The sequence below is a fragment of the Stegastes partitus genome, unplaced genomic scaffold (assembly GCF_000690725.1).
Source record: "Stegastes partitus isolate 25-593 unplaced genomic scaffold, Stegastes_partitus-1.0.2 Scaffold718, whole genome shotgun sequence".
Lineage (NCBI taxonomy): Eukaryota > Metazoa > Chordata > Actinopteri > Pomacentridae > Stegastes > Stegastes partitus.
The window spans coordinates 132,838-151,255 of NW_007578449.1; the positions used below are offsets into that span (position 1 = coordinate 132,838).

At 39.4% G+C, this 18,418-nt stretch overlaps 1 protein-coding gene across 1 annotated transcript in view; it reads right to left on the minus strand.

Annotated features, from left to right (window-relative positions):
* Positions 1-2,589: 2,589 nt before the first annotated feature.
* The window catches only part of dgki (diacylglycerol kinase, iota), a 94,380-nt gene continuing 78,551 nt past the window's right edge, over positions 2,590-18,418 (minus strand). Inside the window, exons 22-32 of the mRNA XM_008291109.1 lie at positions 16,234-16,334; positions 15,322-15,401; positions 14,377-14,446; positions 13,883-13,923; positions 13,630-13,754; positions 13,061-13,086; positions 11,805-11,842; positions 11,043-11,163; positions 9,023-9,059; positions 8,659-8,758; positions 2,590-5,697 (exon numbers count right to left, since the gene is read on the minus strand). Coding sequence (XP_008289331.1) covers positions 5,590-5,697; positions 8,659-8,758; positions 9,023-9,059; positions 11,043-11,163; positions 11,805-11,842; positions 13,061-13,086; positions 13,630-13,754; positions 13,883-13,923; positions 14,377-14,446; positions 15,322-15,401; positions 16,234-16,334 — 847 coding nt within the window. The 3' untranslated portion in view covers positions 2,590-5,589. The remainder of the gene's footprint in view (positions 5,698-8,658; positions 8,759-9,022; positions 9,060-11,042; positions 11,164-11,804; positions 11,843-13,060; positions 13,087-13,629; positions 13,755-13,882; positions 13,924-14,376; positions 14,447-15,321; positions 15,402-16,233; positions 16,335-18,418) is intronic.

Here is an 18,418-nt window from a genome sequence, read left to right on the forward strand (position 1 = left end):
GTTCATATATAGTCCTTTATCTGATGAATTACTGACTCTGTACTACATTTATGCACTTTAATTATACTAAACTAACTCTAATACATTTGTGGCTTGGGGTCATTCTGCCAATGTTTCTTCTAATCAAAATAAGAATAAAAACGTAATTATAAACTCTAAGGCATCTTCTGAGCTCCTTTGCTTCTAAATGTTTAAATTTAAATGATGTCGGCTTCTTTAAAGTGGCAGCTACTTTCCCGCCTAGATCAACGAGGAAACACAGCTTAGTAATGGCAGTAAGTAGCAGCAGTCACTGAAATAAGAAATAAGGTCAGACACAAAAACTACAGCGTCACATCTTCTTTTAACAAATTAATAAAATAAAACAACAAACTTCAAGTAATCCCATCATCAATAGCAGAAAAAGAAAAGAAATACAAAAGCAAAAGAAAACAAATAAACACCCAAAAACATGCCCAACCTTCGAAGAAACTCGTGTATAAATCATTTAAAACTATAATAATTTAATAGTTTAAACAACAATAATGCCATGTTTTTATGCCATTACCAGAAAATAATCCCAAGGAGGTAAGAAAATGCCATGCATAACCAACGCTGATGAGAGACACTTTAATACAAAGTCATGTTTCTACTCAATAGAAAGAGTGATAAGAAGCGAGTGTATGTCGTTCAGAACGGGCCTAGCTTATTAGCACTTCATACAAAATGTCGTCACCATTCACAGACAGTTCAGTTCAAGGATTTCATTTATACACAGTTTGTCTTTTTTATAATCCCCAGAGGAAGGTCTCCGTGTTGGATGGTTGACAGTGGTAGCCATCGCAGAAGTCTTGCAGCATAAAATACAAACACTTTACTGGTAAAAAGCCGTTTTAAACTCTTAAAATGTCTATTTATTCATGATAACATTACAATTTCTCATATGTTTTAACAAAAAGCTGTAGGCAGAGACTGTTTAGGATTAAAATGTTTGGTTCAAGACCATCATTACCTCAGTCCCTGAATTTAACACTTGAACAAACACATGTTATCTTACTTTATATCATGGGGAGAGGAAATGATTTTTAAGAACTGTGAATTTGAGTCAGAATGATTACTGTAATGAATAGTAAACTACAACTTTAGCAGTAATACTGATTCTCCTGCAGCTACAGCTTGTTGCCTGTGCTAACTGGCAATAATATAACAACACACCTGTATGCAGAAAAAAGAATAGAGCAGGGTTTTAAAAAACAACATTCAATATATACTGATGAAGCTCCAAAAATACTACAGCCTACATTTCCCATAATGCAACTCAGGGTTCCTTCCTCAGACTGCAGCTTCTGTTGAAACCACCAAACATGTTCAAATGTTTGCACAAACTGAGGAGAACGACTTATGGAGAGTTGTAGAAACACACAGTGTCTTCAAATTACAATTTTGTCAACATTAGTCCATTTTAATGAAAATATCCATGACTCTTGGTGGCAGTAACTTCGTCAAGACCTAAGTTCACTCCATTTTGAAAACAAGTCAATCATGAAGCAAATATTAGGCTTCACAGAGGGGTATGTCTGGGAGTTGTCCTCGAAGGAAATTCAACAGCAAACAAAAGTTGCATGCACATTGTTTTGATTCAATTATTTTGTTGTCGGCATTTCTACGGTTTTGCTGTTCGATAGTTAAGTTTTCGCTCCATCCTAACTCATGCTTGTTTTTCTGTTAATCGTATCAACAAACCTTCAAGTGATGTTATTTTTTGAGTCACCAAACCTTGTAATAGATTTCTTTTTTTTTTTTTAAATCAGTTAATCAGATTTGATTTGTTTGCCAAGTCAGAAGTGCCTTAAAACTGCATTTCTTCTAACAGCCAGTAGGGGGCGACTCCTCTGGTTGTAAAAATTAGTTTGATTGTATAGAAGTCTGTGACAAAATGAGCCTTTTTCTCACTTGTTTTGTGACCTCAGTAAACATTTTCTTCATGAGTTTATGATCTAAATTGCTAGATTGAAGACTTTTTGTAGACGGCATGATGTTAATTTTGTGAACTGTGGTCTCATTAATTGTTTAAAAAACAGACAATACAGAATACAGTTGGTTTTGCTGTAGCGTTGGGCTTTCTTCATTTGACAGGTCGTGTCACTGTGCATAGTGTCCTCGAGTTCTCAGATCCACTCCTGACTCGTCACATTCGCTTTCAAAAGACAAAGGTGGTGACAGGAAAATTCTAAACTAGAAGTTTCAAAACACTCGCTCAGTAACCAACATGTGATAACACGCTGGCTATGGCGTGTTATCACCTCGTTTATGTACAGTCAGCAGTTGACTAGACTGTTAACTATCAGCTGAAATCTGGTTCCAAGTTTCACTTCCTTGCTGCCCACATTTGAACCAGCGGGTGACGTCATCATGTGTCACGTGCATCTTTATCAACAGTCTATGAGGAGCATCTGCTTTGTTAAATAAGGCAGTTTGCAATCACAGTCAAGTTTTGAATGTCTCCTGAAGTATTAAAGTTCAGCACAGAAACTACTTGTTAAAGTATAAATTAAATGGGGAAAGTTTAAAACATTAATTTGATTAAATATGAGTTTTCAGTCACATAGATTAAACCTTGAATGAAGTTTATTTTGATTTCATAACATATAATTCTAACTGTTATGTATATAATTGACTCTAAAAGATGCTGTACGTGCTTTTTTCAATGCAAACGACAGCTCTGTTTTTGAATAAAACTTACCAGTAAAGGATTAAACGATGAAAATCACAACATTTTGACATCAAAAGAAGAAATGACTCCTGAAGAAGTCTTTGATTAACACTGTGATGCTGCGTTTTTCTGCGACTTCTACGATGGCCACACGCGAAATGTTCAAAATGTCCCCACAAATACTCGGGAAAGCATTTCCTACTGAAAATACGAATTTTGTTTACAACAGGTTATATCAAAAGAGACCTCACAGGGTTGTTTCAAACCACTGACATACATGCACGCAAAAGAAAAAAAAAACAACAAAAATAACAAGACAATCATATACCCAACCAGCACTGAAGTAAAATTGCACATTCAATACTCCTCGGTGCTAAATGGTCGACTATGTTCAAACATTAATGTAATGTAAACGATTAATAGAGAAATGCAAAAAAGACGTCATCTATTCATATTGCATTGAATATGGCTCAGATTTTTCTTTTCTCTTCTTGGATAAATGCTGCAAACACACACACACACACACACACACACACACACACAGAGGCTTTAGTGATGCTGCACAGAGAGCAGAGTTCAGCCGCTGTGCTGCAGTTGTACTGATGTTTCTATTCAGATTTGATATGGAATGAGTCATATTATCACACACACACACAAACAGCATGTGAAAGCTGGGTCAGGAGTACCAGACAAACTCACCATGAAAAGTTCAAATACTTGTTGATGACAGTTTGTCTGAAAGTAGCAGGTTTACTGATGATGCATTAAATCTCAAGTTTTTTAAATGGACTCTGGTCTATCATCCAAAAAACCAACTGGCTGCACTGGATTAAACACCTCCTGTATTGTGTTGCTTTGTTCCCTCCATACTGGTCCCCTCTCACCAGTGACATCTGGTCCACTCAGCGGCGACGGTTTCGGTCCCGTTTTGCTCATTTGTGACAAAAAAAAAACTACATCGATGGCAACATTTTAGACAAGTTTGAAAACAGTGAAGTCTTGTAAAAAAAAGTGTTGTGGTCTTCCGTTGCTCTGAAAATGGGACTGACGTTTCTATCTGCTCGTTATTTTCTATTCTAGATGAATAATGTGTCATTAAAAGGTCAGAAAACTGCCACGACTGCCTCTTAGGGTCTCTTGATCTCTTTTTGTCCGACCGAAAAAGATAAAAAATATCAAATTTACTGACAAAGACGACAAAGAAAACAAGCAAATCTTTACAACCGAGACACTGAAATCAACATTTTTAGGCATTTTTACCCCCCTTAAAAAAGATTTTCTATCGAAGAATGGATTCATCTTTTCAGCTCTAATACAATAATTCAACGTTATGTCTTCTCTCTACTGTCCAGTTTGGTGTAAAGGTAATAAAGTACTATTTAAACTTTCTGTTTAATTTTGTGATTACACACAAAAAAGCCTAAATTAAATGTAGCTTTGTCATTCTTGTATATTGTTTGCACTCTGTACCATACAATAATGGTCAGGTGTCAGTAAAAAACTCAGATTTGAATCTCTAGAGCAAGTTAACAAGAAGTTTATATTTTGAAAATGTAACTAAAAGTCAGCTTGTTTTTGTAATATTTGGTATAGACTTGTTACTATTACTAAATTAAATTTCTGAGGGGGGAAACTTGCATAATGTTTGGCATTATATTGTACATTTTAAGAAAGGTGAATAACGGAGTTCAATGTCTGCAGTCTGCTATCGAGAAAAAAAAGCTTCATTTTAAAATGTTAAAATTCAGTTAAAGATTGTTTTGATTACTTTTATTTATGTCTAATGCAGTTTGTTTAAGTTAGTTGAGCTAATGTCACATTTCAAAATGCTTGTACAAATCAAACTAAGCAGCTGAAACTCAGTGATTTTATTATGTTTGGTTTTGTAGGCCAAATTTCAACCAACTAACTTTTACTGTTGCTGTTGAATCTGCTGGATTCTACGCTGTCATGGAAACAGAAAGGCTGATAACAAGACCGATCCTGTTAATGTTCGCACCACCTCACACCTGCCCCGAGTTCCTGGAGAGGAACATAATGATGGATATAAAGTTCCCAGAGCAGGGACTTTTTGCAGGTTGGAAAAATAAGTAGTTCCTTTAAAAAAAAAAAAAAAAAAGTGTGTGGTTATTTGGGAGAGCTTCAGCAGGCGATATGTTCAACCAGTTCCTGTACTTGGTGTGTCTATGAGCTTTTCTGTAACTGTGGCTCGTGGTGACTCAGGGAGTGAAGCAGCATGTGACGGACTTGTCATCATTGCATAATTTGGTATTAAAGACACAGCTTCAAAAGTTTTGGAGATCCATGAGGATGTGGAGCAACGTGTTGGGTCATTACTGAAGTTTTGGACTAAATATGACACTACATCAGTGCAATGTCTTTGGCACGCAGGTTTTAAGGGATAAACATAAACGTATACTATTTCTTACAGCTCTGAAATGAGACTTTGCTATTTAGACTGTCCTTTGTAACGGCTGTTCAATGCTTAATCAACACTGTAGAAGTCTTACTGAGTAAAATATGAATCCCTTACAAGATAAGAAACATGTTTCCATGAGCTCCACAGCTGAACTCAGGTGAACTCACGACGTGTGACGGCTGGTCAAATTGCACTTGCATCCTGAACCGTTAATAGTCCTACAATCAGTCAATCAATCAGCACAACCAATAAATAGAATATGAATAAATAAATACAAATAAATAGTTGACCATTAAAATCTTCACTGCAGTGCTGCTGCGCGCTGAAGCAGTTCATCACTCGTCTGATCTGTCTCTCTCTCCGTCCGCACAGTCGGACCCAGACTCTGGTCGTTTCTGAAACACTCTCCTCTCCCGGTCAGTCTCGACGACGAGTGTGTTGGAGTCCAGAGACACAGAGTGTGTGAGTGTGTTGCGCCTCAGACAGCCGTCTCCAGGTCTTCATGGGTGCCAGATGAGCTCTGCTGGGAGCTCAAGTAGGTGGCGAGCTCCGAGTCTCCCGCTGCTTGTTCTGCCGGTGTTTTCCCCTGGTGGACACAGACGCACGTCAAAGGACAGTCGTGGTTGTTTTCAACACATTAATGTGGCGACTGTGGCTTTATTAGCTACGGTATGCAGGAGATCTGGTGTATTCAGTAGTCACACATAAGAGCTTCTATTGGGCCAACAAGCGTGACCTTACTGCTGTCAGTATATGTAGGATGTTCAGGTCAGACGGTAAGTTTTCTCACATCTTGAATTTCTGGTTTTAGGTTCAGTCACTGATTCATGTGAAAAAAGATCTCTTTAACTTTTTCCTGCCTGTCAAGTAACTGATTAATCAGCTAAATTGTTTTAAATGTAAATCGTATTGTGTTTGTGTGCTGAAGTAAATACAGGTGAGCACAATATTACAAACACATACTGATCTAAAGCGGCAGCAAGTCAAAACAAAAATGGAACAGAAGAAGCTTCTCAGAGACAGGATTATTTGTAAGGTTGCTGTATGAGATTCTAGAGGTGTATCGACGGGAATACTTTTGATTTGGGACAGACAGATGAAGCAGGTTAGGGTTAGGGTGCTCTCTCAGGGCATTTTGTAGATAAAACACTTTGTTTCCTGATTCTGGTGAATTTTAATACAGCAATTTGTTCCTTTTCTGCACTTGTTGTACAAATGTCTCTAAAATCGGCACCAGGTGACAATGCAAAAGGTAATGGAATATATACATACGGAACTAATTAAAGTATGATGCATTCAGTGGCTGTGTGAGCTCATAATTCATATTTTAAGAGTAAACAAACAGCTGCTCCCATCTGAGGCCTTGCTGTGTGCATTAGTAACGTCATAGAAGGAGATCAAAAGGTTTCTTCTGCTTCTTTCATGCTTTTACTCGAGGTTACAAATGCATGTGTTCTAAATACTGAGGGGGACGAGTCCTGTTAAACTTACATCAGATAGAGATGATCACATTTATTTGCTCTTCATCCCATCTACAGATACACAGTTGAATCTCATATCATTTTTTAAACATATTATTGTGGCTGCACAAAAAAGTTTAAAGCTCCAGCAACAACACAAGCATGAAGTTTAAAAACTTCTTCAACATGTTCTGGCTTTCGCCTTCTTCGGGGTCATCCTCCATGAATTCCACAAGTTAAATCAATACCAGTGTTGGTGGAGTTTTGAAAACTTGTTTCACTGATTCAGTCTCTCAGGCTTTACCCGCTACAGCCGCACAGCACACAGTTCTGCAGTATTAAAATTAAAAAAGCAGTTTAAATATTCAGCAGCTCAGAAGTTTTAGGCTAAAATACGTCAGCTTTTCAGTTCTTTGTGGTGTTTTGTATCCGTGGAGGGAATGTTCTTCGTGTAAAGCTGCACAATTATGAGTGAACATGTTGTTACTCTGAGTATATTTCTGGGATATTTTCAGGTTCAAGGGGCTTGTTGCACCAACTGGACTTGTGAAATGTGATTTAAGCTCCAAGAAGAAGCACTACCTGTATGTAGGGCGTAGTGTTACACAGAGTAAGAGGTAGATGTGAAGTAAATAGTCGTTACAACTTTAAAAGGGTGAAAATAAAAACATTGACACAATGATTCAGGTAAACTGCAGGCTACACAACCAGTGAGCTTTCGATTGTGAAAGAGTAATGACACACCGCACCAATCGATGGTGATGTATGACTATGTGTTCGAGGTGTGTCAGAAAACTTTCAGGACTGGTGTCACAAAAGATATATCTCACATCCAAACGACAAACTACAAGTTTTCCCCTTCAAAGTAATCCTCCTGGAGTCTAGCACACTGTCCCAGCCTTCTCTTTCACGCCGCCATGCACTCCTGGAAGGATTCTTCAGGGATCCTCCTCAGCTCTGTCGTCACAGCCATCTTGATGTCGTCCACGTCTTCAAAACAGGTCTCCTTGATGACCCCCTTGAGATTGGGGAAGAGGAAACAATCCCACAGAGCCAGGTGGGGTGAGCAGGGAGGTTGCTCCAGCACGGAGATGTTCTTCTCAGCCGGGAACTGTGGGATGCTCAGGGCGTTGTGAGCAGGCACGTTGTCATGATGAAGCAGCCACGACTTGTCCTGACACAACTCTCACCTCTTCCTGGACGAAGTAAACGCTGCAGGATCTCTTAGTAGATGTGCTGGTTGATCATCTGAAGGGGAAAACTGGTAGTTTGTAGTTTGGGTTTGAAATCTATCTGTTGTGAGACCAGTCCTGGAACACCTGGTAAGCAGGAGTGCAGCATGCTGGATGATATGATGAGTTTCTGTGGCCCTTCAAGATCAGACTAACAAACAGTAGCAGCAAAGTGTCCATTCAGACAGCTCCCTGATCTCCAGCATGACAAAAATGTAAATGCAGCAGCAACACTTCAAATTCAGTGTGTATGAGAAATGTCACTGATTTATTTATTTAAAAAAAAAATACAATTTAATTAAATCTGCTCACATGGATGGCTGACACTCTCTGGTTTCTGTGGTATCCTCGATTTACTACACACATGTAATTTAAGTGCAGCTTTCTAAGTTGTTGTATTTAATTCCAAGTGAAATCAATTTTATTGATATGGCAAAAATCCTCATTGTTTTTACCTCGAGGATATTTCACATCATCCCTCTCTCTGCCTCTGTACTTTTCTTATCGCTCTCCACAGACTACAACAAATAAGAGGCAGAAATGCCAAAAAAATATACCTAAAACTATGTCGGCTGTGTTCATGGTTTTGTGCACTCTCTGCTTTTAGTTTCCACGTTCTGTTATTGCAGCAGTGACGTCTGCTACATGCAGCGTAAACCAGTCCTGCAGACAATTTGAATATAAAGTGAATGCTTCAATATGAAAGGAACACCGAGGAGACACACCCTGGAAGCCAGTAAATCCATCTCCCTGTAAATCATTAACATACCACTCTGCTGCCTGATATGACTCAGCTGGACTTACGGGAAACCTACGGGTTGGTGAGAATGTTTGTACAGCAGAGCGTGAGTCTACCTGGAAGTTGGTCTTTTCTAGCGACGCTCCGGCCTCCACCAGCAACCGACACACTGCGTGCTGCTTCTCTGAGGCTGCTTTGTGCAGGGCAGTGTCCCCTCTGCAAACACACACACAGATGTTCAACCGATCAAAATAGACGTGCAAAATGTCACGACAGCCGGTATGCGAACCGCACTGACGTAAAACAGAAAGGAAGCTGGTATCAAAAGAAGGCCACACGGTAGATGAAGAGGATTTGTGTCGTCAGCATGCAGCTTCTCACCAAATCAGGGAATGAAAGGTGATTTTAAACAATAATTTATGTTAACATATACACATATAAATTAAAATTTTAGACATATTTTTTAATTAGACAACATACTTCTCTTTGTCTGTCAAATCCAGAAGAACCTTAGAGCCTGAGGAGGGAGAAACACAAGACACATGAGCATCACTGACACAGAAAACACACATTTCCTCTTTTACAAATGTAAAAGTCACGACGGACTGTTTAAAAAAAAGGATCAGCAGAATTATCTTTTGTATTCCACACATTCTTCTTCAGTCAAACTTGGTGCCTACATTTCCACATTGCCCACAATGCAACTTGTGACGCTTGTGTCAGAGATTCGGGGGTGTGATGCTAAGTGGTGGATGATGTGGAGTTAAGCCTTCAGCATGTAGGCGAGATGAGGAGCAGGTCACAGAGGTCTGGTGAGCTCACTTCTTAAAACTTCACAGGGTTTTCTTGGTTAGGTTTCTACCAGACATTTCATGTATTCATAGTCTATGATGACCTCGCTATGTTGTCGTATTCATTGGTGGTGATGAAGTTCACCAATCTCATGATGGATTCAAGCAACCACATGACACATTGACAGTGAAAGAACAAAGTGATGTAATCCATCACTGTTGGTTACCCTCTCACCCATAAAGCCCACTGGCAGCTCAGGCATGTTATACTAAAAAAAAAAAAAGAAGTCAAAACTACATCATATATCAGAGCCTGAAAAACAAAAACAAAAAAAACAGCCGAATTTTAAATTTCCCGGGGGCAATGAAACAACCAACCGGGGAACAACAATCCAAAAACAAAACCAAAAATTAACAAAAATAAAAAAATTTAACAAAAATAACCTCCCCCAAAAAAGAGTTTTTTAAAAAAGAAAAAAAAAATAAAGGGTTTGCTCTAACCAGATTATGAAAAACAAAAAATTCCTCCACTCCTCAGCATGACTGAGAAGCCGTTAGTGACTCAGCTCATCAGTCATTAGTCATTTCGGCTAAACTGCAGATGTGTTTACACAGAGCAGAGAGGAAATAATCATGGAGACTAATGAAAAATATAAGTAGTAAAACATCCATGGCATGTGGAACATCATTTTTTGTTTCCAGGTTTGTTAACATAATAAAGTTTTAATAGCCGTGGCTGTGCTGTTTCCACAGAGGAACAGGACTTCATGTTGCAGTGAAAAATGAGCCCACAGTGGGTAACAATGCAACAGGTGACAACTATGTCAAGGTCAAAGTGAACATTTATAACTGCTGTTCCTAAACACATAGTCAATGGGCAGAGCTGGTGAAGCTGCGAGGGAAGTGCAGTGAGAGAAGCTAGCAGTTACTCTACATTAAATAAAACTTCACAAGCTACACCAGAAGTTGTTTATTTATTTTACAAGAAATTTGATTTGTTTGCTCCCTAAAGACAGTGAAAAAACTTTGACATAAAATCAGTAAAAGAGCTTCATTACTGAAAAGCTGCCTTTGAGAAATGTAGTCTAACAAGGACTCAGCAGTCCACCAGCATCCTGAGGACAAAGGACACTCATTCAAAGACAACATACAGATGTTGGCCAGAGAGCACAGATGGTTTGAGAGAGGAGTGAAAGAAGCCATCTATGTCAAACTGGAAAGACCATCCCTCAACAGAGGTGGAGGTCTGAGGCAACATCTCTCACCAAAAGACCCTAACAAACCCCACTGTGGCAGAGGGAGCACTAACGACTAACATAATGAGGGGGAGGAGTAACAACCCCCCAACTGAAACCGAAACTCTGTCATTGAAGGCAACGCTGACCAAGCTGGTTTGTCAATAACGTGTCTTCACAACAGGACAGTTGTTAGTTTGGGGTCAGTTTTAATATTACACTGAGTAAGGGAGCAAGAAGTTAGAGGACTTTACTTAAAAACTGTTTGACTGCACTATAAAACACACAACAGCCGTTTTGCTGCAGTGTTAAAGTGCACACAGGTTTAGGATGAGAACTGTTTGCATGTTGTAGGTGACTTTCTATCTTTCTTCCTGTTGTGTGGTGTTTTGTAGAGAAAAGATAAACACATTCAGGAGGTTGTTGGAGCTGTTTGTTTACTGTGACACGTCCAGCACTATAAACCATTCCCACCTTGCTGCAGTATGTAGCTGACCAGGTCCGTGTGTCCGTTCTGGGCAGCTATATGTAACGCTGAACAGCCTCCAGAGTCTCTGACCAACAAGCTGACTCCTTGACCCACACACTCTGACAGCTGGAGAGGATGACAGAAAAAAAAAAAACATTTTTACACTAAAAAATACAGAGAAAATGCAGAGGAGGCTCTTATTTGTAGCTTCAAAGTGCTAAACCGGGACACCAACAGAGACTTTACAAGAAGTAAAGAGAGCATCATAAATGGAATTGGCTAATCATTTTTATTCATGATGAGTGATGAGAGATGTCTTTCTGGAACAGCAGTTACAGAAAAAAGCAGCCAGTTTAAAGGTCTGCAGACTCCACATTAACCTTTACACCAAATCACTGCAGGTATAAAACATGTTCTTGTGTTGTTGTTGTTAGCATTTATGTGCTATACAAGTTCATTATGACAGAAAGCTGCTCTTATGTGTCGCTTTGGGAAACACAAGTAAAAATATATGTGTGTATTAACAGTTATAAAAACGTGTCAAAGGTGACAAAATCCTGCTGAACTTTTCTGGTACAACCCGTAGAACACTGACTGATTTCACTGGCTGGCTTTGCGCTGCGTCCTTTTTGCGTATTTTTATTAGCAGGAGGAAGATTTTCCACATTTTGTTAAGATGATATGACGCTACCATGACAAACACAAGCAGGTGAAACCAGTTTTTATTCCCTGACAGTCATCCATGTGTGTGTGTGAATGTAGTGTACCATGGGAAGATCCCCGGAACTGGCTGCAGTCAGTAGAGCTGTAAACACACAAGTACACAGTAATCATCATGTGAGATGACGCCACAGAACAAAGCTTTCATGAACAGATGTCTTTGGACTTTTCCAGTGTTGCCTCTTTACGCTGCCTGTAGAATCATGCTATTCTCTGGAGATATCCGCCTCAGTGCTGAAGTGCTGCTTGTGATGACTAACTGTGGATAAAGTTCAGGGATTTTTTATTTTATTTTTTTTTACTCCAACTCCACATAAACAGGATATTAAGTGTGTTGTTTGCACCTCAGGCTGAGCCAAACAATACAGGTATTCAAAGTGACCCGTTGTATTCAAGATGAAAACAGCTTCCTCTGAGAGTTTCTGCAGGGATTTTGCTCTCTTGCACTGTGTTTCCTACAAATCCACAGTCTGTCTGTGTTTTTTCCAGGCAGGTGAAGGCTACAGTTTTCTCTTTGCAGCAGAATATTTCTCTTGTCTCGAGCCATCAAGCTGCTCTCAAAGGCGCATCTAAAAATACTTAATGGCAACAATGACCTCAGAGTAGTTAAAATACCTGCACTGTGTGTGTGTTAGAAGCTTTTATGGAGCAGGATTTCAGAGTAAATGCAGGTGCTTCATAGAATTTTCACATGTACTTCATTGCAGATGATCTAACAGCCATGTGCTTGGCAGCTGATATGCCAAGAATATGGCTGATGACGGGTTTCTGGAGATTGAGATGCAAATAAAACTGAAAGTAAACAAACAAGAGATTGAGGAACAACGGGTTTGGTGCAGTGGAGAGTCCCAGTGATTCCAACGACTTATTACAAACAAGTAGCCAGAGGGAACACCCAGCAGCTGATCCTGTTTTTCTAGAGAAACGTTGGACTAACTGACATTATTGTTCTGAAGTTCACAAGCCTGAATATGACAGTGACTGAAACTTGTGTGAAAAGCCCCAAAACTGCCAACATCTGCAACGCCTTCAAGGAATGTTAGGATTTTAATTAGCTGGAAGACAAATACGCAACGTAAAGCTGGGAGTGCTGACTTCTGTGTTTAGGGACGTGCTTTGACTGGGTCACTTACAAACAGCACATGATGTAAAGTAAAAGTGCAACTTATTCAAAATTACATGTTTAAATAACACTTTTTTAAGAAGTCTGAAACCTTAATTTTTTTAGTTTCTAAAGCTGTAACACCCAAAACTATAGCTGTAACCAAGTTCTTAACACATATTCAATGTGTGTGTGTCATACCTTGTTCCTCAGGTGTCAGGGGAGCACTGCAAATGCAAATTAAAGCGAAAATGAATATGTGATAAGAAATAGTTGTTTCACTGCAATGATTATTTTTCAATCTTTTGTCTTTTTTGATTGTTTACTCTACCAAAGCAGACAGTTAAGGTAAAAGTTCCTCCTTTAACTGAATCAGTTTTATAACAGTTAAGCTGCAGTGATTCCTTTAGTTGATAATCTTCAGTTATTTTGATAATCAAACAAGTTATTATCCTGGTTCCAGATTGTCAGATTTGAGCATTTGTTGCTCTTTCATTTCTTTGATTAACAGAGAAATAATTCTTAATGTATTTTTATCTACATGGAGACAAAAATTATGGCTTAGAACACAATATTTTCTCTGTCAGAATTCACATTTTGCAGCTCCACATGAATTTAATCTGCAATGACAACATTAAATGAGTTGTTGTAATTACTTACAAGTATAAAGACCCTGGCAAGGTCTACCCTGTAAAATAGGTTTCTGACCTGTGTAGGACTTGCCTGGTTAAATTTAGGTTTAAGAAAAAAAGGTTTGAGTCTGTTCTTACCCTGCAGTGGGTTCCACCACCAGATCAGGCATCCCCGTGGACGACCCCTGGTTCACCACAGGACTCTCGTGGTCCAGGATGAACACCTCGTCCTGACAGATTTCTGTCACAAAGTGGAGGTGCTCCTTCAAACACAAAGACACAATGAGAATGAGAAACTGGATGCAAACCTATGACTTCAGTGATCCCTGAATTATTATCATTATTACATTTCAGGCATCAAAATATGTACGAAAGAAGCTAAATTGCATACCTGAGCCTTGTCTATGCGATAGAAGCGGTCAGCTGACGTGGCTGTAGAGAAGAAACATGCACATGAAATAGATAAAACGTATGCAAAGGTGTGTAAAACACACTTCATCAAACAGCTTTAATCAACTAACATGATCACCTGGACAATATTATCTGATTTTATTTATTATTTTATCAGGTTTTACTTTTTATTGTGTTATTTTACTGTGCAGGCATGTTAAGAAAAGAAGAAAAGTGATTTACAAAAAAAGATATTAGTTTATTGGGCAATTAAGTGAGGTGAGGTGTGGCAGATGGATGTATATTCATGGACATCACAGGCTATAAGAAATATAAAGGATCTAAAAACATTAGAGGGAAATCTGAGCGCAAAAGTACCAGGAACCCCTTTGATCCTTTTCTTGGAGATTTATGATTCAAAGCTCGTACTATTTTTGGTGTATAATCTCTATAAAGTCATTGTTTTAATGCATTTATGGTGTTTCGATGACTCACAATCCAAGAAGCTCCAGTTGGGAGACAGTCTACTGGTTGAACTGGTCCTGGGGACGCCTCTGCTCTCATCCTGGAGACAAAGAGACAGACTGTGATCCTTATCGTCGTTACCACTGAACAATCAACAAAACATAAAAACCGGCTTACACGGGGAAATACAAGAGTAAAAATAAGCCATAAGACAGAGGAAGTAAGAAAGATCCAAGTAGTTTTTTAGTATTTCTTTCTGAGAAGCTGCACAGTAAATAACATGACGGAGACATTTAGGACAGTGACACAGCGTATATTTATATACTGTTTACATTTTAGGTTTCAGATGTACAGGGGAGTTATTCTAGTGTGGTAAGACAGGATTCTCCTCCATATGGGTGTCAGTCTGTAAAGACTAGAGTTAGTTCATTGTCCTTTGAGTTGAATTCTGCATTTTAAAGTGTGTAACATGTTCCAAACTTCACTGAAAATACACTTAAACTCTCCACATAACTCTAACTGTTCTTCAAGGAACTGCCCACACGCCTAAAAATATCTAAACTATTACATAATTGTCCAAATGTTCCAGTGTTTCTTCTACCCTTGCAGAGTGACACCCAGAGGTCACACTGTGTACCTGATAGTGCACTCTGTGGCCAGTAGATGGCGCCTGGTGTAAATCCTAGCAAGCACAGCAGACAGGTTTCAAGGTTAACAAACAGCCAAAGCATTTACATCAAAAAAACTTGCACAGATGTTAAACTCAGTTAGTGAACGTTTCCCACAGGAGACACACAGCTACAGAGCAGCTCAGGGCTGTCGGCCGCTTGTCCTTCTAAAAATAACTGAGCGGAGAGGTGACGCCGCGTGGATCATTAAATAATGATGAAAGCCAAGAAACAGAAGAGGCGGAGAGCAAGCAGGAACATTTAAACGATGATGAGCATAAAGACGACGATGAAGATAAAGACTTGCCTCTTGTAATCTGTCGATATAGAGTCTGCATGTCTCCAGGTCACAGTCGCCTCTCACCACCACGATGCCGACTGGGATGGCTGGAAAACACACAAACACACACTTCAGGTCAGAATGGTTTAAAAACCTCATTATCTTGGTTACTTTGCAGCAGCAGAATCAAGATTTGAGCACAGTACTGACATATGATCACATCATATAGTAACAACTTCTCACTGGACCTATTTACTGGACTCTTGTTTTTGGTCACATGATAAATGTCACAAAAATGCAAATGATGTGGCTTTTTAGCAGATAAATGCGTCACAATGTTTACCAGACAGCTGCTAATTTTCTTTATCTCTTTCTGTCTGGACACAAAGTGTACAGTGCATTCATGGTGCTGCAGCTGAAAACACAGTTCATCAGAGTGGTGACACTGAACCAGAAATGTTAGGATGTGGGCTTAAAATGAAAATACACGGTGTGATCAAAAAGTTCTCAGACTGTTCGAGGTGCGCGTACACGGAGCACGTCACCATCACATGCTTTCAAATGTTCGATTTCTCCGAAGACCTCAAAGTCTAGCAGAGCGCAAAATCACAATCTGTGCCAGTCAGCAGCCGTGTGCCTGCTCACAGTGTGGCGATTACATGTTACAAAAATACAAAATCAGGACTCCTCACCTGCCCTACCTGCTAGATTTAGCTGCCTGTGATTTCTTTCTCTTCTCCAAAATGAAAGATGGTGTCTAAAATGTTTACACAATGTGTTGCAGGAGCAGCGGTGGTGGTCAAATTTAAATCTGGTGCAGTTTTTGTTTTTATAGGCAAAATCTCAGAACTTTTTGATCGCACCTTGAAATCGCTAAAAACTAAAAAATATCGATTTTTTGAAATAGACAAAAGCCACTTTTCACACGAGGAGCCTTACAGATGTCTCGTAGTCGTTCTTTGTCGTACTGCAGCCGGTCGTACTCCTGCAGGCTGATCCGATTCACTCGAAGGCGCAGGCGATCTGGAACTGCGTGAGGACTGAAAAGAAATACACGCAGGTGCATGTACGTGCACACACACAATTCAGACATGCCCGAGCATACAACGATAAGGGCATACATATGCATACATGCACGCACAAACACACATGGGCAAACACATCACAAACCAGTTCTGAGCTCTTGCAACATAATTCGCAACATTCTGTTCCTCCCCTGTCTCGTTTCTGCGACGTAATCAGATCTGTGAAAGTTTAATAACTGAGCTTTAACATTTCTGATAAGTGGAGACTGTAAAAAAGTTGTAAAACCTTCCTCCAGCAGAACAATGTGAGAAGATAAAGGGCTCAGCTGTCCTCATGTGACATTACCCTCATTCTATGTTGGAGTCTGAGGCAGGCCAACCCATTTAAAATCACTGTCTGTGGGCAATATTGCCTTCAGCACGGATGGAGTTTGATGAAGGCATAACATTAACGTCAAAAACATGGTGGGCGATAAGCAAAACAACGCTGCTGCTGACAAATCATCTATCCACCCAGCCTCAAAAACTCAAACATCAAAATCTTCCCTGCAAAAGAACAGACAGAGCGTCAAATTAAAGATTACATTAACACGACTTTAATCCTCTCAGGCAAAGCTGAAGCATATTATTCAGACAGCTTTTCAGGGGGGAGGGCATGGACATCAAGTGAGAACCAAGGCTTGGTGCAGGTGTAATAAGAGCAAAACTCGGGGGTAACGTTGAAGGTAAAAGGACTACAGCGGGAAAAAAAACATCAAGACAAGAGGCAGAAGCACATTGAGAAGTGAAAAGCTTCAGCATGCTGCCATACACTCATTCTCTCTTTGAGTCCACTGATTGCATACGAACACAACAAAAACCCACAGTCAACACGACACCATAGGGTTTGACCAATATGAGTTTGTAAAGCCAACACTGGAATAAGCTGTCTTGGATTGATTCTGCAAATAATGTTTGCTGGGTTGTAATATTTTAAACAAGTGGGTTGATTAAAAATGATTGATTGGGTGTTTTTTTTTTTTGTCTGATAAAAGCTGTTCTCAAACCATCTATCTGAGCGTGATGGCAGAGTTTTGAGGGAGCGTTTTACAATCAAGAGTACGAACATAAAACAATCATGCTGTTAAACTGGCTCTTGAATAACGATAGAAATATACCCCAATTAATAACTGGATTAATGACTCATCTGTTGAGTCATTAATCCAGCAACAACTTTAAAAACGTGTTCATTTCAGCTTTAAAAATGGGAGAAGTTGCTGCTTTTTTTCTGATTTAAATCATTGTATATTGAACGGATTTTCAATTTCGTGAGTTTCTATCTTTATTTAGACATTTTGTACCCCGAACGATGAACAGAAAAACATCTCTGACAGCCAAGTTAATTATGAAAGCATTCTTCAGCCCTAAAAATAAAATATAAGGGTTCAAAAGTTTACCTGCCACATATTGAAGCAATCAAAAATAATGAAATACCAAAATGCATGCTCCTGCTGTTAGTTATAAAAGATGTTTTGAAATAAGTAGTAAACTGTAGATATGTCACAAGGGTAAATATACAGTGTGCGGGGCAACAGATGTCACAGCAAATAGGATCAATAAAATGTAGCTTAATGTGACTTATGCAAATCATGATTATAGCTCAATGAATAATGACTGAAAAGGTGCAGTTTTATAGTTTATCGTGATTATGATTGATGGGACAACGTCAAGCTTTGCTTTATGTCATGTAATCAATCAAGACAACAACAACAACAACAACAACGGCTGCTCTCAATAAAAGCGATTAGCAGATCAAATATTGGTCGAACCGGACCGACAAAACCTGTCATTTACTCACATGTACACAAACACCAACGGTGACAGAGGGCTGAGGTACTTACACAGAGAAGGAGTCGGGGGGAGCAGAGAGGCGGCGCAGATCAGCTGCACACACCTTCTGAATACTACGGCCGCACAAACACACACACACGCAATCACACACACACACACACACACAGAAGAGAGAAGGAACGTATGGCGGAGAGGAGAGAGAGAGGAGAGAGAGAGGTAAAGAAAGAGAGGAGGAGGAGAGCAGAATAAAACAGAATATAATGAAAAGA